Genomic DNA, 22,659 nt, shown 5'->3' with positions numbered 1-22,659 from the left:
ATTCAGTAAGATAGGTTTTAGACAATATTTGGCAAGATTAGGAGTACATAAAGGACATTCAGTAAAGTCTGATGCCTCCCTACCTGGGCTCGCTCTTCATCAAACTCCAGGCAACCCATACCATCCAGTCTCTGGAGATCAATCCAGCCTTTCCAGATAACACAAACTCCATTCAGAATCATGGGAGCCTTCAAATATACCTAAGGCACACAAAAGAAGGATAAAAAACAATGCAAAACATTTTACAAGAACAAAGGACAAACTTATTTAGGAAAATTGTGGCTTTTTATGGAAAAAAAGGGATTACAATTATAAAATAAAGGGATATAAGAAAGCACATGAACACAGCCTCTGACCATATCTGTAAGTTAAAATAGTTTACTAGGATGTTATTTCTAGTTGTAAATCTTCCAAATTATTTTTTAAACAAGATTTGTTCTGGGGCTAGGGTGATAGCCCAATGAGTAGGGAGTTTGCCTTGCACAAAGATGACCCAGGTTCAATGCTTGGCATCCCATATGGTCCCTCGAGCACCACCAGGAATGATTCTTGAGCGCAGAGCCAGCAGTAACCTCTGAGCACCACCGGGTATGACCCAAAAAACAAACAACAAAAAAAAAAGTTTTGTTTTTTGTCGTAGAACAATACTGGAAGTAGCATTTCTTCCAGAAGTTAGGATCCCATCAGGTACTTTTCTCCTCACCTTTTAAATCGAAAAAAGATAAATATATATAATACATATACATAATATGTGATAAAAACTAGAAGCAGAGGGAGGACAAATATAAGGTGACCTCACTCATTTGTAGTTTATAAAGAAACAAAACAAAAAAAAAAAAACTAAGTGATAACAAATTCTAGAACTCTGCTATAAAATTGAAGTTACCTAGATGTGAGGGAGACTACACATTACACAAGGACAGTAGCACAGTAACTCCATAAATGTTGACACTATTGTAAAGTGTAAGCTGAACATCATCATCACCATAGTAGGTATTTCACATCTTCAGAGTTCTTGTTAGTAGACATACACTTAGGTTGTTCTAATTATTAGCTATTTTGTAAATAATGTAATAAACATGGTGGCACATAAAACTAAAGCTACTTTAGGCTTTTCTACTTTAATTAGTATGGGCTTCTGAATAAAAATAAAAATAAGCTTAGAGTTTTACCATTTACTGCCTAAATCAGATTTAGTTTCGTATTGGGGTGGTACCTGGCAATGGCTCAGGATCTACCATATTTGCCGGCGTATAAGACGACTGGGCGTTTAAGACAAACCCCTAATTTTGCAGTTAAAACATAGATTTAGGCCTATATTTGCTGTATCAGACAGAACGTTCCTGTGCTGCAACTGTATGTACCACAGTGAGCCAATCACAACAAGCAAAGGTCCAAAGGTTATTATACTTTAATAGAAGTCCTCTCTGACTCTGGCCAATCTGAGCAGGCTTTTTACAGTGTAGATTCGGGTCCAGACATTGTCTAATTTGCATGCATAAAAAGCCTGCTTGGATTGGCTGAGTTAGAGGCGGTCCGAGCAGCCTTGCAGTGATTGGTACAGGATCGAGTTGGAAAATTCGTTTTGTGGTAATATTCAGACAATTTTCGTTTAGTGGCATATTGAAACATTTTCGGGATATACTCGGCGTATAAGACGACCCCCGATTTTCGGTTGACTTTTTTTTGTTTCAAAAGTCGTCTTATACGCCGGAAAATACGGTACTCATTAAGTTTCCTCCAGGTGGGAAGAGAGGACGAATGTTGCTCCCAGCAGTACACAGGGACCTTTTGGTCCTGGAACTTAACTTTGGCCTCCAGCCTTCAATACATTCACTAAGTTCTCTGAGCTCTTTCCAGCCCCCTATTTATTTATTTATTTTTATTTTTTGGTTTTTGAGTTATACCCAGAGGCGCTCAAGGGTTACTCCTGGCTCTGCACTCAGAAATCACTCCTGGCAGGCTCGGGGGACCATCTGGGATTCGGGGATTCAAACCACTGTCTGTCCTGGGTTGGCTGAGTGCAAGGCAGACCTTACTGCTGTGCTATCTCTCTGCTCCTCCCCCAATTTTTTTAAAATGTAGAGGAAGTTGGCCGGGAGCAGTGGTGCAAGCGGTAAGGCGTCTGCCCTGCATGCACTAACCTAGGATACATGGAGGTTCGATCCCATATAGTCCCGCAAGCGAGGAATGATTTTTGAGCGCATAGCCAGGAATAACCCCTGAGCGTCACTGGGTGTGGCCCAAAAACCAACCCTGCTCCCCCCCAAAAAAAACCATTAAAAATATGTAGAGCAAGTTAAGACTTCAGTGAGTCTTCAAAAATCCAGGCTACCACATAAATATATATGAGCTTCGTCATTTGTATGGAACTATGTGACTAATATATTTTATCTTGGATACTCCCAGCACTTTTGTGAAATGAAATGAAGTTGGTAAAATAGCTTTCTTTTTGAGGAAAAGATGAACATATAACCCTTTCTTTACTTAACCCAACAGTCTTCAACAGAGAATCTTGGTGGTATTCTTATTTATAGAGAGATTAAGAATTGATTTAGGGGGGCCGGGAAGGTGGCACTAGAGGTAAAGTGTCTGCCTTGCAAGCGCTAGCGTAGGACGGACCACGGTTCGATCCCCCAGCGTCCCATATGGTCCCAAGCCACGAGCGATTTCTGAGCGCATAGCCAGGAGTAACCCCTGAGTGTCAAATGGGTGTGGCCCAAAAACCAAAAAAAAAAAAAAAAAAAATTTAGGGGGCTGGAGAGATAGCATGGAGGTAAGGCGTTTGCATTTCACGCAGAAGGTCATTGGTTCGAATCCCGGCATCCTATATGGTTCCCCGAGCCTGCCAGGAGTGATTTCTGAGCATAGAGCTAGGAGTTAACGCCTGAGCACTGCCAGATGTGAATTTAGGGGGCGGAGATAGCATAGAGGTAGAGCATTTGTCTTGCATGCAGAAGGACGGTGGTTTGAATCCCGGCACACCATATGGTCCTCCAAGCCTGCCAGGGCTGATTTCTGAGCATACAGTCAGGAGTAACTCCTGAGTGCTGCTGGTGTGACCAAAAAAAAAACAAAAAAAAAACAAAAAAAAAACAAAACAAAAAAAACAACAGCAAAAGAATTGATTTAAAAGGGGGTTGAAGAGATAGCATGGAGGTAAGGCGCTTGCCTTTCATGCATAAAGTCATTGGTTCAAATCCCGGCTTCCCATATGGTCCCCCCATGCCTGCCAGGAGCAATTTCTGAGCCTGGAGCCAGGAGTAACCCCTGAGCACTGACAGGTGTGACCCCAAAACAAAACAAAACAAAAAAAGAAAAAATAATTCATTTAAAGGGCTGGAGTAATAGCACGGCAGTAGGGCATTAGCCTTGCACATGGCTGACCCAGGACGAACTTGGGTTTGATCCCCGGCATCCCATGTGGTCCCCTGAGCCAGGAGTGATTTCAAAGCACATAGCCAGGAATAACCCCTAAGCATCACCAGATGTGGCCCCAAAATTAAAAAATAAAAATAAAAAGAATTGATTTAAGGGGCAGGAGCAATAGCACAGCGGTAGGGCATTTGCCTTGCACAAGGCCAACCTGGGTTTGATTTCGGCATCCCATACGCCCCTTCCACCCCCAGCCTGCCAGGAGCAATTTCTGAGTGCAGAGCCAGGATTAACTCCCCCTGAGTGCACTGGGTGTGGCCCCCAAACCCAAACCAAACCAAACCAAACCAAACCAAAAAAAGACAGGATGCTTGTGTGGTAGACCTGGATTCCATCCCCTGTACACTATGTGGTCACTCGAGCTGGTCAGGAGTGATCAATGAGCATAACTGGGTGTCTCCCCCCCAAATAAAACAAACAACAACAAAAGAATTGCCTCAATAAGCAAGCAGAAAATAACTGAGAATCTATAAGATAAAAAAAACCTAAAGGATTTATGACTTTTTAGTACTAAACATATTACTTCCTGTCCAGGTTAGAATTTTAATTAAACCATACTTAACCAAATTCAGCCCAAAAAAATACCCCTGCATTGGAAAAATATTCAAACTAAAGTTCCATTTCTCCTCCCATCTGGACGAAGGGAAACAGTCTACAGTTATAGCTAAAACCGTTTAACCACACATTTCCTTTTGTGCTGATAAGGACTCATTCCCTTCCACATTGTGAATTTAAAACTCCACTGATGTGCAGTTAAGTCAAACAAATGATGATGAAAATCTCATATTCATTATGACTTCACAAAAGCCTTTAAAAAATCCTTCTACAGGGGCCGGGCGGTGGCGCTAAAGGTAAGGTGCCTGCCTTGCCTGCGCTAGCCTTGGACGGACCGCAGTTCGATCCCCGGTGTCCCATATGGTCCCCCAAGCCAGGAGCAACTTCTGAGCACATAGCCAGGAGTAACCCCTGAGCGTCACCGGGTGTGGCCCAAAAACCAAAAAAAAAAAAAAAAAAAAAAAAAAAAAAATCCTTCTACAGGGCCCGGAGAGATAGCACAGTGGCGTTTGCCTTGCAAGCAGCCGATCCAGGACCAAAGATGGTTGGTTCGAATCCCGGTGTCCCATATGGTCCCCCGTGTCTGCCAGGAGCTATTTCTGAGCAGACAGCCAGGAGTTACCCTTGAGCAACGCCGGTGTGGCCCAAAAACCAAAAAAAAAAAAAAAAATCCTTCTACAGTGCCTATCAATATAAGTACTTGACCTACAACACCTATCCAAAATTTCCAGCCACTTCTTTTTTTATGGGGGAAGGAGGAAGGTGAGGTAGGGCCATTCCCTAGAATGTTTGGGAAACCAAGCATGCCAGGGATCTAACCCAGAGCAGCAGCATGTAAGGCAAAGTACCTTTTAAGCCCTAGACTATCTCTCTGCTCCCATTGATGCTTTTCTTTTTAAATTCAAAATGTGTTGAGATAATTTCCCATCCTCTGAGTCAGGGTACTTTCAGTGATGCTTCCATCTCAAGAATACCCTTCTGTAAGCCTTTTTCTCCTGTACACTGGCAGGAGAAAGTGGGGATTTACAGTATATAAGGCATTATCTCATGGGGTGTTCCCTATTCACTGAACACCAAATGCTTGGGAAGCCCCCCAAAGCAAACAAGAAGTAGTGCTCTCATGTAAAGAAAAACACATAAATAAGTTAAGGAAATAAGGGTTACAATTCTTTTTTTTTTTTTTTGTTTTTGTTTTTTGGGTCTCACCCGGCAGTGCTCAGGGGTTACTCCTGGCTCCATGCTCAGAAATTGCTCCTGGCAAGCTCAGGGGACCATATGGGACGCCGGGATTAGAACCGATGACCTTCTGCATGAAAGGCAAACACCTTACCTCCATGCTATCTCTCCGGCCCCCAGGGTTACAATTCTTAATCAAGGCCAGTGATCAAATCACAATTTAAAGTATTTAGATGATATAGATGAATTATTTAGATGTTTACATTTAAACAAGCCCAGTTTATGTGTAGATCTTCAAAATAAATGTTCAATACTTCCATACATTCATAAATACCAAACCTTAAAAGTATGAAGGAAGTAAAATTCTTACTTAACAGTTTGACATTTTGTAATTCAATAATGTCATTTAAATACTATGACATTTCACTGAAAGTATTGATGCCTTACTTCAAACTGAGAAAACGACATAGCATGAACACTTATTGTCCTAGAAAAATTCAATACTTAATACAAAATAGACTATAAAGTCTTTAAAATGGGCTGGAGAAATAGTACAAGTTTAAAGCAATGTATCTATCCCTGGTTTGACACCTAGCATACCATATGTTCTCTTGAGCACACCAGGAGTGAAACTGGAGCATAAAGTCAAAAATAGGCCCTGAGGGGCCAGGGCAGTGGCGCTAGAGGTAAGATGTCTGCCTTGCCAGCGCTAGCCTAGGACGGATCGCAGTTCAGTCCCCCAAGCCAGGAGTGACTTCTGAGCGTATAGCCAGGAGTAACCCCTGAGCGTCATCGGGTGTGGCCCAAAAACCAAAAAAAAAAGGCCCTGAGTACCATAGTGTGTAATCCGAAAATATTAAGAAATTAATCAAGGGCCCGGAGAGATAGCACAGCGGCGTTTGCCTTGCAAGCAGCCGATCCAGGACCAAAGGTGGTTGGTTCGAATCCCGGTGTCCCATATGGTCCCCCGTGCCTGCCAGGAGCTATTTCTGAGCAGACAGCCAGGAGTAACCCCTGAGGAGCAATGCTGGGTGTGGCCCAAAAACCAAAAAAAAAAAAAAAAAAAAAAAAAAAAAAGAAATTAATCAAACCAATCACATAAACAAAAGCTTGTTACAAAAGTTTAAAAGTAATTCCCCTCTCCTCCCCTTCCCTTCTTTCCCCCTTTTTCCCTCTTGTCCCATCCTTCTCTCTCTCATTTTCTCTATTCCCTTTCCCTTCTCTCTCCCCTCCATATCCTTCCCCTTATCCCTTTTTCTTTTCCTCTTTTCCTTTTCTCCCCTTCCCACCTCATGCCCTCCCATTCCCACCTGTCTCATTCTCCTTTCCCTTTTTCTTTCCACTCCCTCTCTGTCAATCTATCTCTTTCATGAGGGGCAAAAAAAAAAAAAAAAAAGTTTAAAAGTGACTACAGGGGCAAGAAGATAGGCTAGAAATGATTCTTAAGCACAGCGACCATGGGGCTGGCGAGGTGGCACTAGAGGTAAGGTGTCTGCCTTGCAAGCGCTAGCCAAGGAAGGACTGCGGTCCGATCCCTCGGCGTCCCATATGGTCCCCCCAAGCCAGGGGCATTTTCTGAACGCTTAGCCAGGAGTAACCCTTGAGCATCAAACGAGTTTGGCCCGAAAAATAAAAAGATAAAAAAAATTAAAAGAAAAGCACAGCGACCAGTGCCACCACACAAAAATATGTCAGTGATCTCCCATTTATTTATGTATTTATTTTTGGGTTTTGGGACACAACTGGCTGTGCTCAGGGATTACTCCTGGCTCTATACCAGGGGTCTCAAACTCAATTTACCTGGGGGTCACAGGAGGCAAAGTCGGGGTGAGGCAGAGCCGTATAAGAGATTTCACTTACCAAATATTAAATAGCATTAGTAAGGAAAAAAATCGCAAAAACTCGCATTAAACATTTGTATACCCTGAACGGAACTGATCGGGGTATGCGAATGTTTAATGCGATTTTTTTCTTACTAATGCAATTTTTATTGCGATTATTCGGTAAGTGAATAATAGCAAATTCTGCGATATTTGAAGGCCGGCTGAGGGCCACAAAATGTTGTACGGAGGGCCGCAAACGGTCCGCGAGCTGCGAGTTTGAGACCCCTGCTCTATATTCAAGGACTACTCCTAACGTGCGGGGGGACCACTATGGAGTATTGGGGATCAAAACGTGGCTGGCCATGTGCAAGGTGAGTGCCTAACTCACTACATTATCTCTCTAGCCCTTGCCTCAGATTTTATCCTTTTGTTTTGAGCTATACCCGGCAGCTTTCAGAACTCAGTTTTGGTTCTGTGTTCAGGAATTATTTCTGGTAGGCTCAGGAAGTCATGAGATCAAATCCCAGTAGGTTATATACAAAGCAAATGCCCTACCACTCTGGCCTGAACTATCACTCTGGCCTCTCACATTTTATTCTTTTAGGAAAAGAAAGGCAACATTTTAAATTCTATTCTCTCCACATTTTTTAACTACCAGAAACTCAAAATATCAGCATGTTCAAAGTTTGAGCCAAAGTGGTACGTATCATTTTATTTTCATATTCTCTAACTTTGGTTTTGTTTGTTTGTTTTTGGGTCACACCCGGCATTGCTCCTGGCTCTATGTTCAGAAATTGCTCCTGGCAGGCTCGGGGGGACCATATGGGATGCCGGGAATTGAATTAGGGTCCGTCCTGTGTTGGCTGTGTGCAAGGCAAATGCCCTGCTGCTGTGCTATCGCTCTAGCCCCTAACTTCGTTATTTTGGTTTGGGGGCTATACCCAGTGGTATTCAGGACTTACTGCTAGTCTGCACTTGGGGATCATCCCTGGTAGAGGAGTTTGGTAGACCATACGGAGTGCAAGGGGGTGAATGTAGATAGGCCAAAGGCAAGGCAAGTGATCTGCCCAATGTGCTAACTCTCAGGTTCCTGTAACTTTATCTTTAAATAATTAAAAAAAAAAATTTTAGGGGCCGGAGTGGTAACATAGCGGTAGGGTATTTGGCTTGAATGCATCTAACCCAAAATGGACTCAGGTTTGATCCCCAGCATCTCATATGGTCCTTTGAGCCAGTAGCAATTTCTGAGCACAGAGCCAGGAGTAACTCAAGTGCCGCTGAGTGTCACCCAAACCCCCCACAAAATTTTGGAGGGGCTATTCCTGGCAGTGTTGAGGGTTTACTTTTGGCCTTGTACTCAGAGATGACGCCTGGCAGAAAAATATACAGTGCCAGGGACTGGACTTAGGTCGAGAAAGGCAAATGCATTAAGTCCTGCACCAGGCGCTGACATTCTATAACATGGATCTATCTAATTAAATTCCATGCTAGTAGAGCATTAAAGTATCAGTTAAAACTTGTACCACATATGGTCCCCCAAGTCTTGCTAGGAGTAATTTCTGAATACAAAGCCAGGAGATAAGCCCTGAACTTAACTGGGAATGGTCCAAAATCCAAACTTGTGGGCTTAAGTGATAGAACATATATGCTTGTGTATGAGGTCCTGAGTTTTAGCCCAGGTAAATGGCCTCATGCCAGGCACAAGACAATGCCAGGTATAGCACCCAAAAAATTAAAAAAATTTAAAATAAGGCTGGAGTGATGGCGCAGCAGTAGGGTATTTACCTTGCATGTAGCTGACCCAGGATGGACACAGTTCAATTCCCGGTGTCCCATATAGTCCCCCAAGCCAGGAGCCATTTCTGAGCGCATAGCCAGGAGTAAACGGCACCGGCTGCACTCTCCCCCACAAAAAAAAGGATGGGGGTGTTTTATAAGAGATTCTCAAAGGGCTGGAGTATATGATTTACATGCTCAAGGTATCAGGTTCAACCCTAACACAACACTGACAGGCCCCACATCTGAAACGAAAGGTCACACTTATCTTCAAATTATTTTTTGCAGTTTCACAGGGAACTTATGCTGTCACTAGGATCAGTGCACTATAACCCCTGTATTATCTAACTAGCATTAAATAAAGATTTCTGTTTGTGTTATTCCCAGGTTAATCATCAGGAAAGTATGTGGTACAGATCAAATGTGGGCTTCCTTCATGGAGAGCATATATTCCAGCCCACTGAGCTATCACCACAGCCTCTACAAGTAGATTCCCCCTTCTCCCCACCCCACCCCTACCCCGACTTGGTTCCCACATGGCAATCAATACTCGAATCAGGCCTGGCTCTGCTCAGGGATCACTTCTGGAGATGCTTGGAGGACCATATGTGATATGGGAGACCAGACTATGCAATGTAACTCTTTAAGCCCTATAATCTCTCTCTAGATTTTATGTAAAGATTTTTTAATGCTTTTTAGTTAATATTTCTGGACTTCCCAAGTGGTGCCCAGGGGCCTTCAGGGACATTGCTAGAGGCACTCCAGAGCTGTTCCTGGTAATGGTTGGGGGACTATGTAAATTATGGATAAAACCAGGTCAGCTGAATATAAGGCATACCCTGTACTATCTCTCTGGCCACTAATACATGTTTTTTTTTTTTTTTTTTTGGTTTTTGGGCCACACCCGGTGATGCTCAGGGGTTACTCCTGGCTATGCGCTCAGAAGTCGCTCCTGGCTTTGGGGACCATATGGGACGCCGGGGGATCGAACCGCGGTCCGTCCTAGGCTAGCGCAGGCAAGGCAGGCACCTTACCTCCAGCGCCACCGCCCGGCCCCTCATGTTTTTTTTTTTTTGGGGGGGGGGGTTGTTTTGGGGCTACCTCTATTGGTGCTCAGAGCTATTTGCAGTGCTTGGGAGTGGTTCCAAGCAGTGCTTGGAAGGCAATAAGGTGCCAGGGACCAAAACTGGGCCCCCTACAATATAAAGCATGCACTTAGCCCTACATAAACTTAAAAAAAGGGAGTACAAATGGGATTATGGCACTCTGAGGAAAAAGAAGGTCTGAAGTACAAATATGGCTCTCATCAACAATTTAGTGTTATTTAATTTTAGGGGAAAAAAGAAATCCCCCAAGCAAAAAGTAGGAGAAAAGAGGAAGTACCAAAAGAACCTAGCAGTGCAGCCTATAAAGTCAGGAGGAAAGAGAAAACATGGAGTCTAGTGGCTAAAGCTTTAGTAAAATTACAAGTCCCCACATGAAAATTTCTAGGCCATACTCAGCTGTGCTCAGGGCTTACCACTGGCTCTGTGCTCAGAGACCACTCTTCTCAGGGCTGTGTGCAAGCCAAGTATCTTACTTGCTATATTAGCTCTCTGGCCTATTTTCCACTTTCTTGAATGCATTCGATAGCAAAAGATTATGTTACAGTATCTTTTTTTTTTTTTTTTGGTTTTTGGGCCACACCCGGCGGTGCTCAGGGGTTACTCCTGGCTGTCTGCTCAGAAATAGCTCCTGGCAGGCACGGGGACCATATGGGACACCAGGATTTGAACCAACCACCTTTGGTCCTGAATCGGCTGCTTGCAAGGCAAACGCCGCTGTGCTATGTCTCTGGGCCCTATGTTACAGTATCTTAAGGCACTCATAACTTTTATTAATGTGTTACTGAAAGAAAAATTTCTTTTTTTTTTTGGTTTTTGGGTCATACCCGGCAGCACTCAGGGGTCGCTCCTGGCAGGCACGGGGAACCATATGGTATGCCGGGATTTGAACCACTGACCTTCTGCATGAAAGGCAAATGCCTTACCTCCATGCTATCTCTCTGGCCCCATAAGAAAAATTTCTTTTTTTTTTTTTTGGTTTTTGGGCCACACCCAGCGTTGCTCAGGGGTTACTCCTGGCTGTCTGCTCAGAAATAACTCCTGGCAGGCACGGGGGACCATATGGGACACCGGGATTCGAACCAACCACCTTTGGTCCTGGATCGGCTGCTTGCAAGGCAAACGCCACTGTGCTATCTCTCCGGGCCCAAGAAAAATTTCTTAATGTTTAGTTCAGACAACATACAGAGGGGCAGGGTTTATGGACAAGTGTCAAGAATACCATAAACCTCTTGAGAATCTGGAAAACTCTGTTCCCATGTGCATTATTCTAGGTCAGTCCAATATTTTCATCACATTGTCAAAGGGGTGTGCAAGTCAGAAACGATTTAATTATGATAGCAATTTTTTCTCTATTTTTTTTCTCAGCAGCACCAAGGTTTTCTTGGCATAGAACATGTAAGATAACAATTGCCACTTCTGGCTGGACTGAAAGCACAGCGGTAAGGCATTTGCCTTGCACACAGCCAATCCAGGACAGATAGCGGTTCGAATCCGGGCATTCCATATGGTCCTCTGAGTCTGCCAGAAGCAACTTCTAAGCCCAGAGCCAAGAGTAACCCTTGAGCACCGCTGTGTGTGACCCAAAAGTCAAAATAAATATATAAATAAATAAAAATAATTGCTACTTCTTTCATGAGGACCAAACTTAACTGGATCCAATTTAGTTACCTTGTGTTTTGAATTAAGTATCAGAGCGGTAGTATTAGAGAATCTGGTACATTTCTTACAATTTCCCTCCACACAAAACAAAATGAATAGCATTTTAATTGGAGAATATTTCATTTTTTGGTACTAAAAGCTGTTAAAGTATAAATACTTGGGAAAACAGTAACAAGAAATAATCATATTCCTTAGGCTTTCACTAAGAATTTCAACATTGATAATAAAAGAACAAAATTATAGCTGGAGGGGCCAGAAAGATATGTAGCAGGTAGAGGGGGGTTAGTTTCCCTGTAAGCAAATGACGGGTTCAACACCAGCATCCATATGGTCCCCACTCCCACTACAAGTGATCCACGAGTGCAGTCAGGAGTTAAATCCTGAGTAACAACAGGTGTAGAACCCCACACACACACACAAAGAAAAGAAATATAGTTAGAATGTAGAAAATACCTTCTTGAAGATATAGATTCCATATAACTCAAATTTAAAAGACACAACTAGTCAAGACCAGGGGAATGACTCAAAAGGGCTAGAGTACATGCTTTTCATAAGGGAATTCTGGGTTTAACTCCAGGAACAATACTGCAGAGTGCATGCAAGCACTGAACAGGGAGTAGCCCTTAAGCACCACCAGATGTCGCCCCAAACAAATGAAGACCTAACTATATTTCCACTGGAATTTTTCAGTATTAATTCAGTATCTGCAATAACTGCATGGATGATAATTACCATACATTATGGGAGTCAATTAAATTCCTTTTATTTTTGGGTTTGTTATCCCCACCCCTACCTCCACGCCCCTCCCAGTTTTAAGATACCCCCAGCAATGCTCAGGGTTTACTTCTAGCTCTGGGCAGAGATCACTCCAGGCAGGAATCAAACTTGGGTTGGCTACATACTGTACTCTCTCTCCAGTCACACTATATTCACTTTTAATCTTATTTTTTCCCTTCCCTTTGCTATTATGATTCCTAGAGTTGCAGTACCATGGATCACACAGTAGGGGCCAAAGGGACAGCACAGCAGGTGGGGTATTTGCCTTACACATGGCCGACCAGGTTTGATCCCTGGCATCCCATATGGTCCCCCGAGCCTGCCAGGAGTGATTTCTGAGCTCAGAGCCAGGACTAACCCCTGAGCCCCAAGGGGGTGGCCAAAATAAAACCCAAGGGACTGGTGAGGTAAGGTGTCTGCCTTGCAAGCACTAGCCAAGGAAGGACAGCGGTTCGATCCCCCCAGTGTCCCATATGGTCCCCCAAGCCAGGGGCAATTTCCGAGCACTTAACCAGGAGTAACCCCTGAGCATCAAATGGGTGTGGATGAAAAAAACAAAAACAAAAACAAACTCAAACACTAGATTTTTGTAATGTAGCCCAGTACTAGGGACTGAACTCAGTGCAAAGCAGGCACTATACCAACTGAGCAATTGCACAGAACCCAGCCGTAACTTTTTGTTTAGGGGCAACACCCAGTAGTCTTATGGGTTCTAACCAGGGGTCAGCCCCCACTAAAGGTAAGTACCTTAACTGTTATATTATCTCTCCAGCTTCTTTAAGTATTAATATTATTTAAAAATTTTATTTATCTACTTATTTTTGGTTTGGGGCCTACTCCTGGCTCTGCACTCATGAATCCTGGTGGTGCTCAGGGAACCACGAGGGAATGTTGGAGACTGAACTCTAGTGATCCATGTGCAAGACAAGCATCTTACCCACTGAACGACCTCTCCAGACCTGTCCAGTTTGTTTGTTTTGGGGTCACACGCAGCGGCACTCAGGAGTTACTCTTGGCTCTGTGCTCAGAAATTACTCTGGGAAGGCTTGGAGGGCCATATAGGATACTGGGGATCAAACCTGGATCAGCTGTATGAAAATAAATGCCCTACCCACTGTGCTATTGCCCGGGCACACCTGGTGGCACTCAGGGGTTACTCCTGGTTCTGTGCTCAGAAATTGCTTCTGGCAGGCACAGGGGATCATATGGGATACTAAGACTCAAACCACCGTCGGTCCTGGGTTGGCCACCTGCAAGGCAAACGCCTTACCGCTGTGCTATCTCTCTGCCCACCCCCATAATTTTTTGTAAAGGAGAAAAAAATACAACAATTATGTGAAACCCCAGGTTAAACATGGGGTTATCCTGAGTTAAAACATGATATGAGGGCCCGGAGAGATAGCACAGTGACGTTTGCCTTGCAAGCATCCAATCCAGGACCTAAGGTGGTTGGTTCAAATCCCGGTGTCCCATATGGTCCCCCGTGCCTGCCAGGAGCTATTTCTGAGCAGACAGCCAGGAGTAATCCCTGAGCAACACTGGGTGTGGCCCAAAAACAAAAACAAAACAAAAAAAAGTAAACAAAATGTGCTTTAAAATAAAATTAGGTTTAAATTCTAGTTTTAGGGGCCGGGAAGGTGGCACTAGAGGTAAGGTGTCTCTGCCTTGCAAGCGCTAGCCAAGGAAGGACCAGGGTTCGATTCCCCGGCGTCCCATATGGTCCCCCCAAACCAGGAGTAACACCTGAGCGTCAAACAGGTGTGGCCCCAAAACCAAAAAAAAAATAAAAATCTAGTTTTATTAGAATCTGAGACAAATTTTGTCAATAAGTCACAGATTTATCACAAGTAAAATTAAGACTAGTTATGAAATATGTTGAGAACTAGAGAAACATAATTTGCTCACATATGTCCACCAGTATGCCACATAGTAGTTTCTTTCCAAGGAAATAAACACTTTTCTTAACAATGAATATTTATTCCCCACCCATGAATGAGAAAACAGACACTAATACTGAAATGACTATGGATGCACCCAGGAAACAAGATCCCACCACAGAATGATGTACCCTGCCTTTTAGTTGTAATCATTTCTGTGATCTATTTAACAGAATCCTCTAGAAGATACTTGGTTGACTCATACCCATACCCTCTTAGCCACCACTCCTCTGATTCATAAATGCAGTTGGCTACTTCTCTTTTTTGTTTGCTTGTTTTTTTTTTTTTGGGGGGGGGTCATATCTGGCAGTGTTCAGGGGTTACTCCTGACTCTGCACTCAGGAATTACTTCTGGCAGTACGTGGGGGAATTATATGAGATATTGAGGCTTGAACTCAGGTATGCTGAGTGAAAGGAAGTGCACAGTAACTTGTCTGTAGTGTTTATTACAGCCACTCAGTCTTATTTGTAGCTGAATGATGGGCTGCATGCAACACTAGAAGACAGCTTCTTTCTAGTGATATAATACAATTATCAAGCAACTTTTTATAATTCAAAAAATAACATAACTGAACAAGATACTGGAACTTAATAAATTTTATGTATATAACATATTTACGTAGTAAATGGCTGTCTTATACAAATTTAAAAATTATCCTAAAATTTATAAGAAACCTGAATAACCAACACAATCTTGAAAAGACTTGAGGGCCCGGAGAGATAGTACAGTGGCGTTTGCCTTGCAAGCAGCTGACCCAGGACCAAAGGTGGTTGGTTCGAATCCCAGTGTCCCATAATGGTCCTCTGTGTCTGCCAGGAGCTATTTCTGAGCAGACAGCCAGGAGTAACCCCTGAGCACCGCTGGGTGTGGAAAGAAAAGAAAGAAAAGAAAAGAAAAGAAAAGAAAAGAGAAGAGAAGAGAAGAGAAGAGAAGAGAAGAGAAGAGAAGAGAAGAGAAGAGAAGAGAAGAGAAGAGAAGAGAAGAGAAGAGAAAAGAAAAGAAAAGAAAAGAAAGAAAGAAGGGAAGGAGGGAGGGAGGGAGGGAGGAAGGAAGAAGGAAGGAAGAAGGAAGGATGGAAGGAAGAAAGAAAGGAAGAAAGAAAGGAGGGAAGAAAGAAAGGAGGGAGGGAAGAAAGAAAGAAAGAAAGATTGTGTGCTGTTAAGAAATATTATAATGTGTTACAATCTAGGGACAAGAAAGAAAGAAAGAAAAGAAAGAAGAAAGAAAGAAAGAGGGGCCGGGCGGTGGCGCTGGAGGTAAGGTGCCTGCCTTGCCTGCGCTAGCCTAGGACGGACCGCGGTTCGATCCCCCGGCGTCCCATATGGTCCCCCAAGAAGCCAGGAGCAACTTCTGAGCGCATAGCCAGGAGTAACCCCTGAGCGTCACAGGGTGTGGCCCAAAAACCAAAAAAAAAAAAAAAAAAAAAAAAATAAAGAAAGAAAGAAAGAAAGAAAGAAATAAAGAGAGGGAGAGAGAGAGAGAGAGTGAGAAAGAAAGAAAGAAAGAAAGAAAGAAAGAAAGAAAGAAAGAAAGAAAGAAAGAAAGAAAGAAAGAAAGAAAGAAAGAAAGAAAGAAAGAAAGATTGTGTGCTGTTAAGAAATATTATAATGTGTTACAATCTAGGGACCTGAGGGACAAAGTAATTGTACATGGATTCTGTTTTATTTATCTTAATGTTCTTTGGCTGAAAGTTCAAAGTTAAGATATCAGCAAGGGGACTTCTTCTGAGAATTATGTTATGGGTGATTGTCCTTCCACTGTAACTTTACCTTGTCCTCTTTCTTTGCATCTTTGTTCTCATAATTAAAAATAAAAAAATTAAGAAAGAAGGAAAGAAAGAAAGAAAGAGAGAGGGAGGGAGGGAGGGAAGGAGGGAGGGAGGGAGGGGGAGAGAGAGAGAGAGAAAGAGAGAGAGAGAGAGAAAGAAAGAAAGAAAGAAAGAAAGGAAGGAAGGAAGGAAGGAAGGAAGGAAGGAAGGAAGGAAGGAAGGAAGGAAGGAAGGAAGGAAGGAAGGAAGGAAGGAAGGAAGGAAGGAAGGAAGGAAGGAAGGAAGGAAGGAAGGAAGAAAGAAAGAAAGATGAAAGAAAGAAAGAAAGAAAGAAAGAAAGAAAGAAAAGAAAGAAAGAAAGAAAGAAAGAAAGAAAAAAAAAGAAAAAAGAACGAGAGAAAGAAAGAAAGAGAGAAAGAAAGAGAAAGAAAGGAAGAAAGAAAGAAAGAAAGGGAGAGAGAGAGAGAGAGAAAGAAAACCATATAAAATTGTGTGTTCTTACTTGATTTCAAATAAAGTATCTGTGCCCAGTTTTCCATGAACTGATTTTCCTTATATAAAGATTCTTGGTTGGGCCGGAGAGATAGCATGGAGGTAGAGCATTTGCCTTTCGTGCAGAAGGATGGTGGTTTGAATCCTGACATCCCAGATGGTCCCCTGTGCCTGCCAGGGGTGATTTCTGAGCATAGAGCTAAGAGTAACCCCTGAACACTGCCGGTGTGATCCCCCACCCAAAAAAAATTCTTGGTTAATGGGCCAGAGTGATAGCACAGCAGTAGGGTATTTGTCTTGCACACCGTCGAACCAGGATGGACCTGGGTTCGATCCTGGCTCTCATATGCTCCTCTGAGTCTGCTAGGAGTGATTTCTGAGCAGAGCCAGGAGTAACCTGAGTGCTACAGGGTGTGGCCTCAAAATGAAAACAAAACAAAACAAAGACTCTGGTTAAAAAATATTCTGAGGGCTGGAGCACAGTACAGTAGTAAGGCATTTGCCTTACATGAAGGTGACCTGAGTTTGATCCTCAGCATCCCACATGGTCCCCTGTGCACCACCAGTGATTCCTGAGTGCAAAGCCAGGAGTAACTAACTCTGAGTACTGCTAAGTATGGGCCCCCAAAATAAAAAAGTATATATATTCTAACTGAGGTATAAAAAAATTAATAAAAGAATGACTTCACTGACTTTGTTATCTTAAATAAAAGTCCTATTTCAAATCAAAGAGAAAGAACAAAAAGAAAAAAACTAGAAAAGAGAAAGAAGAAAAAAGGAAAAAAATAAAAGAAAAATCAAATCAAAGGGAAATATGGAGTTTCAAACTTTTCCCAGCCTTCACTAAATTTAATTATGACATAATGATCCCAGCCTCCTGGCATTCACACCATGAGTGAATAAATTCCCCATCCCTTCTAGTGTAGGCTAGGCTTCATGACTCACTCTAATAGAGTAAGAAACAAGTGATGAGAAGAAAACAGGTCATAAAAAGCAGAATGACTTCATTCTTATTCTCTCTACAAAGAGAAAACACATAACTAGGAACTGTAGTCACCAAGCAATAGTCACACGAGTGTCCTTGAAAGTGAATCAACTCATCAAGTCTACCAACTATACAGCCCCAGCCACTAATCTGCAACCTCATGGGAGGCTCTGAGTCACTACCACCTTGCCAAACTTCTACTAGAGTCTTAGAAAAGGTCCCATGGCAACTTTTCAGAATAACTGAAACATATCTGGTTTGTGAGTGGGTCCATACATTTATTTAAACCCAAATTATACACATTTTAAAATAGACACATTTTATTGAGTTCAATCTCTGACATGATATATGATCTTCCAAGCAGTGCCAGAAGTGATCTTTGAGCAGTCAAGAATAAGCCCTAAATACCACCAGGTATGGACCCCCCCCCCCCCAAAAAAAAATCACAGAAAACAAAAAATGTAAAAAAACTAAATTGGTATATTTTACTATCTGTATATGATACACCAATAAAGTTGATATTCTATAAAAGAGCCACGAAACTTTATTTTGGGAGAGGTGCATTTTGGGCCACTCCTGGCTCAAGGTTTAGGGTTTGCTCCCAGCAAAACTCAGTACTCATGTGGAACAAGGAACAAACTAAGCTGGCATGTTGAGTTCTCTCTAGAACCACTTCTGAATTCTTAAGCAGAAAAAGGATTTTTAGAAAAAAACAGAGCCAACAGTTATAGAGTGAAGGATACAGGTGGTGAGAAAATAGAAGCTGCAGTAACAGACAACAAACTCACATGTCTGAAACTACTGGAAACTGCCCCTCCCACGGCCGCTCCCATCTCACATAACTGCAATCCCATACTAGTGTTTTGCTAGCCAAGAATGTTGGAGGCATTCTTGATTCTCACACCCCACATCCAATCCATAAGCAAATCCTCTTGGCTGTATCTCAAAATGCTTTCAGACTATGACCACTTCTCACCACCTCCACTGCTACCACCCTATTCTCTTGCCAAGATTACTCAAATAGCCAAACTGGTCTCCTACTTTCATTTTTGTCCTCTAAACCAGTGTTTCTCAGTCTTTTCCCAACTGTAGCCTCCTTCCGATCCTGTTTCCCTGTGGCAACCCCCACTCCTACCGTTGTTCCCACCCTCACTTATACAACTTTTACCAATAGCCCTGTGGAACATCCTGAAATATCTTATTCATCAGCTTAAAAATTCGAAACTTCTCCTTGGCTCACTCAGAATAAAAGTCTGTCTCGTCTACTGGGACATCTTTCTCCCAGAAACAGAATGGCTCATCATTTACCAACCTCCTTCAAGTTTTATTCAAATATAACCTTTATCCAGACCATCCTATTAAAAATCACAAATATCCCAGGGCTGCAGTATATAACCAGGAATATATATATATATATATATATACATATACATATATTTATTTATTTATTTATTTAACCAGGAAGGTGTTTGCCCTGCAAGCAGCTGACCAAGGTTCGATCTGCAGCACCTGATATAGTCCCCTGAACCCACCAGGGGTGATCCCTGAACATATGACCATGAGTAAACCCTGAGCACAGCAAGGTGTAGCACAAGTCCCCTCAAATTTTTAGCATTAAAGGTGATGCTCCCGGCAGGGCACACCCCACACCCACACCTTCCACCTCTACCTGCACCTTCTGGACCTGACTGCAGTCTCGGGGGCTCAAAAAAAAAAAAAAAAAAAAAAAAAGGTGATGCTAAATCAATTTCACTGACATATCTTTATGAGCTATTAGGCTAAAAAACTTTGTTTTTGTGATCAAAATAAAAATTATATTAAAGGGGCTGGAGAGATAGCATGGAGGTAAGGCGTTTGCCTTTCATGCAGGAGGTCATCAGTTCGAATCCCAGCGTCCCATATGGTCCCCCGTGCCTGCCAGGAGCAATTTCTGAGCATGGAGCCAGGAGTAACCCCTGAGCACTGCCGGGTGTGACCCAAAAAACCACACACACACAAAAAAATTTATATTAAAAAAACAAAAAAAAGCTTTGTTTTTGGGTCACACCTGAAGGTGCAGTGGGGGAACATGGGATGCCGGGATTTGAATCACTATCTGTTTTGGGTCTGCTGCGTGCAAGGCAAATGCCCTACTGCTGTGCTATCTCTTCAGCCCCAAGGCTAATAAACTTATAAGATAGTGGTTGTCTTAATTTTTGGGGTGGGAGGCAAGTGGGATGGAGAGATCCCTCAAGCAGTGTCTATAAAACTTTGAGAATCACTTCTGATGAAACTCAACCACCTGATCAGATAGTTCAAAGTCAGGGCCTAGCAATGAAGCACATGATCAGCCCCAGTGGTACTGAAGCTTTTATGTAAAAGGCCACTCCTCAGTAGGGCTGATGGGTATGAGGGGTGAGGCCCAGGCTTCTATGGGGATCAAACTCAGATGCAAACTCATATCAAACACATGCCAGGCCTGTGCCCCTAAACCCCGAGCTAACTCCCAGGCCCTAATGAGTGGCTTTTAGTCACACATTCATGTACTGAAAACAAAATAACTACCATGACTTCCTAACTTTTCATTTATATGCATTACCAAAGAATTACCAAAGTGTAATCCTACAATATTGCTTTTAAACAACAACAACAACAAAGACAAAAAAAGGAAAATAATTCTCACTTATTATTTACTCATTTTTAAAATTCATTAAAGGGAGGGAGCTGAAGATGCTCATGGATTTCTCATGGTTCTGCACTCAGGAATCACTCCTGGGAAGGCAAGAGCCTAACCAAGCTCCATGTAATCTACTTTCTTTTTTTTTTTTTGTGGTTTTTGGGTCAGACCCGGCAGTGCTCAGGGGTTTTTCCTGGCTCCGTGCTCAGAAATTGCTCCTGGCAGGCACGGGGGACCATATGGGATGCTGGGATTCGAACCGATGACCTCCTGCATGAAAGGTAAACGCCTTACCTCCATGCTATCTCTCCGGCCCCATGTAATCTACTTTCTATCTCCCAATTTAAAGATTAGTTTGTTACCCATAAAAGATGAAACTTTGGAGGGCTGGAGAGACACACTACAGTAGTAAGGCATTTGACAAGCATGTAAACAATCTAAATTTGATCCCCAGCACCCTAAAAGGTCCCCTAAGTCCCTCCAGGAGTGATAACTGAGCTCAAAGACAGGAGTAAGCCCTGAGCAACATTGGGTTTGGTCCCCCAAACTTATAAAACTTTGGGACTGGGGGCAGAACGGTGGTGCAACAGTAATCATTTGCTTTGCACGCACATGGTTCGATCCCCCAGCAATCCCATATGGTCCCCCAAGCCAGGAGCAATTTCTGACCGCATAGCCAAGAGCATAGCCTTGAGTATCATTGGGCGTGGCCCAAAATCAACAACGACAAAAAAAAACAACAAGTAAAAAACAAAACAAAACAAAACAAACATTGGGACTGCAGAGACAGGGAGTTAAGGAAATTGCCTTCCACACAGTTGATTCCTATTCAATTGCTGGCACAACACAAATGAGCACTGCCACAAATGATCCCTGAGCTGAAAGCCAGAAATTAGAAAAAACTAGGACTAGAGCACTAGTATAATGGGTGAGATACTTGTGTTGCTCTGGAATAATCGAGGTTGGATCCCTAGCACTCCTTATGATCTCCTGAGCCTGACAGGAGTAATTCCTGAGTGCAGAGCAAGGAGTAATCCTTGAGCATTGTCAATGTGCCCCAATTCCCCCCAAAACTCTTCATAATAATATATATGATATAATATAAAATCAAGTTCCTCAAAGGAGTGTTTAGATGTTTCTTTTGTTTTTCAAATAATTTATATTATTTAATACAATATGTTGAAAAGATATCTAGAGGGGCCAGATTGATAGCTCAGCAGTAAGGCATTTGCCTTGCATGCAAGCTGACTCAGGACCAACCCCAGTTCGATCCCTGGTATCCCATATGGTATCCCAAATTGCCAAGAGCAATTTCTGAGGCTGCCGGGTATGAGCCAAAAACACCACACACAAAAAAAGGATATCTAGGGCTGGAGAAATAGTATAGCAGGCAGGGTATTTGCCTTGCACATGACCAACCTTGGTTCAATCCCCAGCATGCCATATGGTCACCTCAATCCTGCCAGATCCCTAACCAGAGCCAGAAGTAAGCCCTTACTACCACCACTACTATGGTATGACCCCAAAACAAAATAAACAATAAACCAAAAAGAAAAAGGTATTTAGCAAGTTAATAAAAATGCAATACATGGACCACATAGACAGTAAATGGGTTAAGGCAGTTCCTTGACTAGCAAATAACAATGCCAGTTAAATCCACATAATTTTCACAGGGGCCAGAGATAGCATGGAGGTAAGGCATTTGCCTTGCATGCAGAAGGTCAGTGGTTCGAATCCCAGCATCCCATATGGTCCCGAGCCTGCCAGGAGCTACTTCTAAGCCTAGAGCCAGGAGTAACCCCTGAGCGCTGCAGGGTGTGACCCAAAAACAACAACAACAAAAAGATACCTTTCACGGGGTTGGAGAGATAGCACAGTAGTAGAGCATTTGCCTTGTATGCAGCTGACCCAGGACAGGCAGTGGTTTGAATCCCAACATCCCATATGATCCCCCAAGCCTGCCAGGAATTATTTCTAAGCACAGAGGCAAGAATAATCCATAAGCGCCGCCAAGTATGACCCAACTCCCCACCCCCCAAGAAAAGATACCTTTAAGTGCAGCACCAGGAATTGCTCCAGAGTACTGACAACTATGGTCCCAATCCCCACCCTTCCACCAAAATTTAAGAAAAAAAAGGAAAAAAACACCAAAATCACAAAGTAAACAAAAAATATTGATATGACATAATGTCAACTTTTATCCATGGTGGAAAAATAGTTCTTTTTAAGTTATCAGAAATTGATCTGGGCCCCTCTTACTTTATTTCAAGAAGACAATTTCTAAGGGCTGAAGAAGAATATCACAACGAGGTGACCGTATGTTTTGCTTGTGGTAGGCCTGGGCTTCATCCCTGGTACCACTTAGCTAAGTCTCTGAGCACTGCTAGGAGTGGCCTCTTCCCCATCACAGAGCTGGGAGTAGCCCCCAAAGTGCTGGCAAGTGTGACCAAAACAGGGGACAACTTCTATATCAAAAGATCAACCAATCCTATGGGTTTTAAGAAAAATAAAAG

General features: G+C 42.8%; 1 protein-coding gene across 2 annotated transcripts in view; it reads right to left on the bottom strand.

The window, feature by feature from the left end:
* Positions 1-22,659, bottom strand: part of CBFB (core-binding factor subunit beta) — a 53,610-nt gene that overhangs the window by 19,842 nt on the left and 11,109 nt on the right. For both annotated transcript variants that reach the window (XM_049786464.1, XM_049786465.1), the window contains exon 4: positions 84-200. In XM_049786464.1, coding sequence (XP_049642421.1) covers positions 84-200 — 117 coding nt within the window. The remainder of the gene's footprint in view (positions 1-83; positions 201-22,659) is intronic.

Source organism: Suncus etruscus, chromosome 14, assembly GCF_024139225.1.
Source record: "Suncus etruscus isolate mSunEtr1 chromosome 14, mSunEtr1.pri.cur, whole genome shotgun sequence".
NCBI classification, from domain to species: domain Eukaryota; kingdom Metazoa; phylum Chordata; class Mammalia; order Eulipotyphla; family Soricidae; genus Suncus; species Suncus etruscus.
Note: the sequence above shows the minus strand (reverse complement) of the source record. Positions and strands in the feature narration are given on the sequence as shown.